We start from the raw sequence: 8,956 nt of genomic DNA on the forward strand, positions 1-8,956 counted from the left end.
AGCGACAACAAAAACAGCAGCAGCAACAACAACAGCAACAGCAGCAGCAGCAGCAACAACAACACGACTACTATCATCAGAACCAACACCAACACCACCACCAGTTGCAGCAGCAATATAATAACAACGCACCCTCCGCCAGGTCGCCATTTTCAACTTCGCCCACTCTGATGACGTCGCCAAAATATCACGTGACCAATCCTCTACAAGTCGGGATCCCTTCGGTAAGTTTGTTCTCGAAAACTTTAGCTTTTTATTTTATTTATTTATTTGTTTATCTGTTTGTAATATAAGCTGATCCAAATAGCAATCTTTGCATTAATCAATATATTGATCCATATGAACTTCATTCATCTTTTTACACACACATACACACGCACGCATACACACACACACACAAACACACACACACACACACATCCATCCATCAATCCATCCATCCAACTGCTTACTCGTTTATCAATCCATCCATCCATTCATTCATCCCCATCATTCCATCCATCCATCCAACTAGGAACTGCTTATTCGTTTATCATTCTATCCATCCATCCATTTATCCATTCATCCATCACTCAATTCATCACAATCTATCCATCCATCAATCCATCCATCCATCCAACTATTTACTCGTTTATCAATCTAACCATCCACCCATCCATCTATCCATCCATCCATCCATCCACATACCAATCCATCGATCGATCAATCCATTCAACTATCTTTTTATTCATCCATCCATCGAATCATTCACCCCACCCATCCATGCATCCATCCATCCATTCGTCCGTCCGTCCTTCCGTCCACTCACCAATCCATCCATATAACTAAATCATTGCAGTGGATACGTTGTATCATAATTTCACTTTTTCATGGCATTCAATTATTATTTTTTAAAGACAATAATAAAAAAGAAATAGATGGAAGAAATCACCTATTGAGAACACGCCCGGAATTCAAAAGAAAAAATGATGAATGAAAGAATGTTGCATTATTTATTTAGATATTTGAAAAGATAAAGGATTAAAAAAGTCCTTATAAAGGTTATTTCCCATCAATAACTGAAGAATGGTTGATGACTGTAAAACGGAAACAGCTGTCAGCAATCCTAGGGAAGGACAACCATGAAAACAGATCAGTCTAAATCAAACCATTGATAAAACTGACTAAAAGATAATCCCGTGTTAACCTGATTATCATAATCACATTATCTTCCTCTTTCGTGGTGCAAGCGCCGTAATACTCTTTAAAAACAAGCAAAAACAGTCGTCAAGATCATACACGAACCCGACACAAATTCGCTACTACTACTACAACTACTACTACTACTACTACTACTACTACTACTACTACTACTACTACTACTACTACTACTACTACTACTATTACTACTACTACTTACTACTACTATAGTATATATAGTACTATACTACTTACTCTACTACTACTACTACTACTACTAATACTACTACTACTAACTACTACTACTATAACTACACTACTATACAATCATATCTCAAATACATACACATATATACTACTAACAATATACTCGTGAACATACTACTATACATAATCACTATTCATCTATACTCTTCTTCATCGACCTACTACTCTACTACTATACACATATATACATCATCATCTACTATACATCAACACATCACTATATATCTACTACTACTATTACATACTACTATTATTACTATACTACTACATACACTACTACTACTACTACTACTATACTACTACTACTATACTACTACTACTCACTACTACTAACTAACTACTACTATATACTATATATACTACTACTACTACTACTAGTAGTAGTAGTAGTAGTAGTAGTAGTAGTAGTAGTACTACTACTACTACTACTACTACTACTAAAACTACAACTACAATCACTTCTGCAAAATCATCATCAGCACCATCATCATTATCAACAATGGTAGTCGTGAACATCTCAACAACAAAATCACTATGCATCATCCTCTTCATCACCACTACCAACATCATCACCAGCATCATCATCATCATCATCATCATCATCATCATCATCCATTATTATCATCGTCATCATCATCATCATCATCATCATCCACTATCATCATCATTATCATCGACATCATCATTATCACGAACATCATCAACCACAACAACAACATCATTCATCATCCTCTGCCTCATTCCCAACATCCACAGGAGGAGTACAATTCCCCTTACCAGATGGACGGGACAAGTGAAGACCAGTTCCATTCCCAGGGCGTGTTCCGTCGGTACCAGGACATCTGCTTACCCATCATGGAGGGGAGTGTGAGGTTTGCCAAGAAAATCCCCGGCTTCACCAGGCTGTGCATGGGCGATCAGATTCTACTGATGAAAAGGAATGGCTTCATGGTGGTCAATATTGCTGTAAGCCTCTCTCTCTCTCTCTCTCTCTCTCTCTCTCTCTCTCTATCTATCTATCTATCTATCTATCTGTCTATCTCTCTATCCATCTCTCTTTCTCTTTCTATCTCTGTCTCTCTCTTTTTCCCTCTCTAACTCTCTTTTTCCCTCTCTCTTTCTCTCACACTCTCTCTCTCTCTCTCTCTCTCTCTCTCTCTCTCTCTCTCTCTCTCTCTCTCTCTCTCTCTCTCTCTGTCTGTCTGTGTGAGTATGTGTGTATACGTTTGTGTATGTGTGTGTATATGTTAGTATGTATATGTGTATATGTATGTGTGTGTGTGTGTTTGTGTGTGATCCACTCAATCATTTTCAGGTTATGAAGGGGTAAACCAGTATGATCTATGAAATAATACGAGGACAGTCAGTGTTCAACAGAATAATAACATTGCCTGCCCCGACTAGTATGCCACCATAAACTGATTATACATCTTTCCTTTATTTTATTTTATATATAAATATATGATTATTTTCACTTGAAGACTTTCCCTTCAGATACATAGATCGATGAAGGCACCCCATGCCCAGCTTATCAAACGTGTCAAACCTGATTTAGTTTTGGTTATATTTTTTTTTCCTTTTTTTTTTTATCTGGTTTTTATTTTTTTTTCGTTGATTAAAAAAAAAATTATATTATGTTTTCTTTGCTTTGTTTTGTTATTGTTTTGTATCATTTTGATACCTGTTGGGGGTTTTTATGTTTGTTTGTTTTTTGTTTGTTTGTTTGTTTGTTTGTTTTGTTGTTTTTTTGTTGTTTTTTTGTTTTGTTTTTTTGTTTTGTTGTTTTGTTTTGTTTTTTTGGGGGGAGGCTTTTTTATTTGTTTTTGTTTTTGATTATATGTTTGGTTTGATTTTGTTTTGTTTTTATTTTTAGTTTATTTTTGTTTTTGATTTGATTTGTATTTTTAGTCGATATTCATTTTTTTCCTTCTAATACGTGTTTTTTATCGCCCCCCCCCCCCTACCCTCTCCTCCCCTCCCCTCCCCTTTCTACTGTTTACACAGCTACACAACATAATGACGAGGTACGCCGTTGTGCTGAGCACGGACGACGGATATCTACGCATCCGTAGACACGCCCAGTCCAGCATGTGTCTGCCCATGCAGAGACTTCTGGGACGCACGATGACCGTCGCCGACAGGGTCCGAAAGCTCAGCTTGACCACAGCTGAAATGGCCCTGCTTCAGGCCGTCTTACTCACTCAAGGTAGCTGTCCAGTTTTGTATTTAACACGTTTACAATTCAATTCAATTCAATTCAAAGGTTTATTTTTAGGCAATAGGCTTCAACAGCCTTGACGTCACTTCCCTCGTAAGGACGCATAGTAACTGGTTCTAAACTATCGGAGCAATGGCGGACGCCCTTATGAAATACTTCTCCGACGAGCATAACAGTGTATCCAGATGAGAAAAACATTATAAATCTGATCACGTTTAGACTTTTATAAATTCTGATCACATAACATGTGAAAAAGTTCTAGCCAGCATGAAGAATAAAAAGTACCGAATTTCTTTGTTTAGAACCAAACTGCTCGTGGCTGGGCGGACGTGACATCAGACTACTGAATCCTATTGCCAATATAACTCATACAGGAACAATATTATTTCCAATCAACAAATCAAATAAGGTCTGGGTTGTTTTAACTCATTACTCATTTATATAACGGCTGCCAACTTGTCAAAATTTATTGACATAATGTCTCAATCCTAGGTGCACATATTATCAGGTCTGATAGCCGAACCATTTATGGGCTTTATTTAGCATTGTTGTAATGGCGAATACCTTGCATTGGTTTGAGAGAATTTCCATTACAACAATGAGGCGTTTTGAATTTGGGTTAACAGACCTGCAAAAAAGTACGCGTCGTCTCAAGCCCATCAGCAGCGATTCAGACCCAAGATTACTTTTTTAAAAACATCGACCAAATACAATACAAGGAGAAACACGGCATCAAATTACAGACAATCATAATTTACAAACATTCAGTTGGCGTGTTTGTTTATTTTTCCCGAGAACCATTCGCGAATGAAATAATAATATATTATTAACATCAGAAATTACCGAGATAGAAAATACAAAAACATTCTAAAGAGCACTAACCGATCGATCCGAACACTATCGATGTCGTCGGATCACTCTGAGTCGATTCACGATCGGGGATCAATTGAGTCACAAATCGGCTTGCATGTTTTTTTAATTTTGGGCGGATCAAAACTCTGAAGTCCACATCGAGTTTTGCACATGTTTATTTAATTTTGGGCGGATCAAAACTCTGAAGTCTACAACATACGAGCTTTGCGCACCATTTTTATTTTGCGGATCAAAACTTGAGTTACAACTACGACTTTGCACATGTTTATTAATTGGGCGGATCAAACCGCGGGTTTGTGACTGCTAACAATCGTGACCCATCGTTTCACAGCGGTATTATGCAGGGATGGACGAGAAGATGTTTGGGATTACATTTATAAACACAAATATGAAACTAGGGGTCAATTTCTTGTTTTTTCGTTTGCTTGTTTGGGGGGAAAGGGGGGGGTTGGGGTTTGTTTGTTTTTATGGGGGGGGGGGGGGGGGGTGGAGAATGAATATAATTCATCATATTTCAAATGATAGAAACTTCGTATTTATTATAATTTCAAATTTAAATTCTTGTTTTGTTTTTTTTAATCTGGTCCAATTAATTCCGACATAGTACCGTTTAGAGGCGGTGCGTGACAATTTTGACAAGTTCTGGCTCATTGTAATCGACAGGTGTTTGGAATAAAAGTTTCCAAGCCAAATTTTTTTTTCTTAAATATAAAACATAATATGACTATAAAATGTATTATATGATTACGACGCACAATCGCAAAAAAGGCAACGAGAACAAACGAATTCGCCCCACGCTTGCCCAGACAAGTGCCTAAGCAGTGTTGCGTAAACACCCCGCCATTCAAACTCAAAGACCATTTCCTCCGACACGCTCGTGTTTTCACATTAGAGAACACGCTTATTAACAAACATATTTAACCATTGTGCATTGCTATATCGTCTATTTTTAATTTGTTTTCTTTGGCTTTGTTGTGGGGTCTCGTAGTAGGACACCTACTTTCAACCTAAAGGCCCCTTGGGTCGAGTCTCAGTGTGTTCGGCGCAAAGTTGACTCATCGGGGGAAAAAAGACTTGTCAATATCCTTACCTCACCTCTTCCTCTTGGTTCCAGGGTGGAACATAATATGGCGTCAACAAAGTTCTCTGTCCTTGGCCAGCCAGCTCAGCTCATTCCATGTCTTTCCAGTTTCTTTTATCCACTCTTCGATTGTCCTCCTCCGGGTGTCCAATGGTCTGCATCTCTTTCTCTTTCCCGATGGGGACCATCTTAGTGCTGTGAAAGGCAGTCTGAATTTCTTTCATTCCGAGAACGTGGCCCAGCCATTTCCTTCGTCTGCTACAATGATTTGCTTTCTTGCGGGCCTGGAGATTGTTTTAAAAAATTTACTCAGGTATAAATGAGTACCTGGCCGTTAGCAGGGTTGTCTCTGTCGGAGGGGGGAAAATGCAATTGCGCCCTGTAGGCGTCATGTTTCGTCCTACATGTTAAATTTTGCTGTTGGCTAAACTACTTCTTCTTCTTCTTCTTCTCCTCCTCCTCCTCCTCCTCCTCCTCTTCCTCCTTCCTCTTCTTCTTCTTCTTCTTCTTCTTCTTCTTCTTCTTCTTCTTTTCTTCTTCTTCTTCTTCTTCTTCTTCTTCTTCTTCTTCATCTCTCTCTCTCTCTCTCTCTCTCTCTCTCTCTCTCTCTCTCTCTCTCTCTCTCTCTCTCTCTCTCTCTCTCTCTCTCTCTCTCTCTCTCTCTTTCGGTCCAACATAAATGAACTCCACCCGGGTCCCTGATAAGATTTGTTTTGTTTTGTTTTTCTTCTCCCTCCTCCACCAGATGTTCACAAGCTTCAATCACCTGAGCAAGTCGAAGAACTCCAAGCGACTCTGATCGAATCCCTTCGCGTTGAACTCAAGCACAACCACCCGAAGGAAAAGACTATGCTGGCACGGGTACTCATGCTCATCCCGGATTTGCTCCAAATTGTCGAAGAATTCAAAGCAGACTTGAAAGATCACATCTTTGACTCGTCCGGCAATTTCGAGAACGTGTCGCCACTGCTAAAGGAAATATTTGAACTGGAGCCTGCGAAATCTCCATCTTCCTCAACATTTTCGTCTTCGCCATCGATACATACATCTTCATCAATATCATCGTCGTCGTCATCATCTTCATCATCAAAAGCAGCGTCGTCATTTTTATCGTCAACATCGATGACATCTTCACCAAGACCACCATCAGTGTCGTCAATGACGGTATCTGATTTTTCTCGGCCAATGTCTGAACCATTATCTTCTCCGATATCATCGTCATCATCAAAGTTACCATCATCATCATCACTATCGTCTTATATACCGTATCCGTCTCAAGTGCCATCGTCATCATCAACATCATTATCTGTGAGAAATTTAAGCTTTCAACATTCTTCTTCTACCTCCCAATCCTCATCCACACCACCGCCGTCACAATTCGTGCCCACCGCCAGGATTAAACAGGAACGAATGTCTCCCGAATTTCCGTCAAAATCGTCCCCTTCTTCATCCTCCTCCAACTTCATGTTCCAGCCAGTCACCGTGTCCCTACCTCCAGTGCCATTGGGTCTCATGTCAACGTCATCACCGCTGTCCTCTTCTATTTGGTTATCGCCGACATCGACTAATACACCCTCATCGTCGTTATCGTCACCATCCACCTTATCCCCGATGCTTCCCCCAAGCGCCATCTCTGTTTCTGACTCAATGCCCAACATGGCCGTGTCCACCAGTGTCTTTCATCGACTGTAAAAAAAAAAAATTAAATCACAGGACGATGGCAAATAAACCATGGATCTGTTCTGACAATGCGTTTATCTACCTCATACCAGACGGATCTGACAACACGTCGAATTTTCTTATCTCAGGCAAGTTTATTCCTCGACATGCGTCGCGTCAGACTTGTCAGTGCTTCGCGTCAAGTACATCAGACTTGTCAATACGTTAAGTTACGTCATATCAGACTTGTCAATGCGTCGAATCACGTCATGTCAAACTTGTCAATGCATCGAATCACGTACATCAGACTTGTCAAGGCGTTGAGTCACCTCACATCAAACTTGTCAATGCATCGAATCACGTCATATCAGACTTGTCAAGGCGTCGAATCACAATCACGTACATCAGACTTGTCAATGTTAAGTCACGTCACATCAAACTTGTCATTGCGCCTAATCGCGTTATGGCAGAGTCATCTGTGTATCATGAGACCCCATACCTCAGGCAGATTGCTGTTCTCTCCAGGACACCATCCGAAATAAAAACAAAAGACTTCTGGGAGTTCCCCCACAATAATATGTCTGTAACCATGGTGACATGGGCGGTAATTCTTAATAAGCGGAGATGATATATCTCTTGGAATTGCTATAACCTTTGTTTCTCACTGATTACAAGGTAGCTAATTCAAAAAGCATGAAGCAATGTACCATTGGACTGTTGACAATTTCCCTAATAGATAACAGATTGGTTACTTGCAACGTAGGTAGGAACATGTTCCAATGAAGGGCGTTAACTCGCAACCTCAACAGACGTCAGAATATTCTATTGAAAGCTTCCGCCTACCTTTATGCTTGTTTATTGTAAGGGCGGTAACTATGATTATGCCCGGAGGAATATCCTATATTGAAATAATGTTTACCTTTGGTGACAAAAGAAAAGTACCAGGAGCTGATGTGTTATGTTTACAAGTCCTATTCAGGAGTATGTTAGACTAAGTTAATGGAATGGCCATAATATATATATATATAAACGATTGCCAAGATCGTCAATACAAGAATCAAACGGGTTTGAATGGAAGGACTTGGGTCTCCAACTGGAATCGTTAGTCTACGAAAGATTAATAGTAACCTCTTGTTCATTCTTGTCATTATCATCATCATCATCATCATCATCATCATCATCATCATTATTATTATTATTATTATTATTATTATTATTATTATTATTATTATTATTATTATTATTATTATTATTATTATTATTATTATTATTCTCAGCAGTTAATCGGGGGGGGGGGAGTTTTATATAAAATCAACGACTTAAAAAAAGATACTTTTCCTCTAAGAATTAACCTTGATGCCAAACTCTAATTATTTAAAGACGGGACCGGCAATCGATAATCGATGAACTGACTAACTCCATTGCATTTAATTGCATTTAACACGTCAAAACATGAAGTGTAATATTATAACTTTATCAATGTCGTTCATTCATGAAAGTCTTAACAAATTAAATATTAATGGATGACCTCATACCGGTGATTTCGGGGTTTGTTTGGTTTGGGGTTGTTGTTTTTTTGTTTGTTTTTTTTGTTTTTTTTTAAGGTGGGGGGTTGTTGGTTTGTATGTTTTTTTAATTGTGGGGGGGGGGGGGGGGTTAGGCATAATCATCAATTTTAG

General features: G+C 39.0%; 1 protein-coding gene across 1 annotated transcript in view; it reads left to right on the plus strand.

The window, feature by feature from the left end:
- The window catches only part of LOC144958792 (nuclear receptor subfamily 1 group D member 1-like), a 32,378-nt gene extending 24,605 nt beyond the window's left edge, over positions 1 to 7,773 (plus strand). The window contains exons 7-10 of the mRNA XM_078890995.1: positions 1 to 224; positions 2,203 to 2,412; positions 3,451 to 3,652; positions 6,364 to 7,773. The exon at positions 1 to 224 is cut by the window's left edge and continues 234 nt beyond it. Coding sequence (XP_078747121.1) covers positions 1 to 224; positions 2,203 to 2,412; positions 3,451 to 3,652; positions 6,364 to 7,310 — 1,583 coding nt within the window. The 3' untranslated portion in view covers positions 7,311 to 7,773. The remainder of the gene's footprint in view (positions 225 to 2,202; positions 2,413 to 3,450; positions 3,653 to 6,363) is intronic.
- The last annotated feature ends 1,183 nt before the right edge of the window (positions 7,774 to 8,956 follow it).

The sequence above is a fragment of the Berghia stephanieae genome, chromosome 13, assembly GCF_034508935.2.
Source record: "Berghia stephanieae isolate SIO BIC M18660-M18661 chromosome 13, UCSD_Bste_1.3, whole genome shotgun sequence".
NCBI classification, from domain to species: domain Eukaryota; kingdom Metazoa; phylum Mollusca; class Gastropoda; order Nudibranchia; family Aeolidiidae; genus Berghia; species Berghia stephanieae.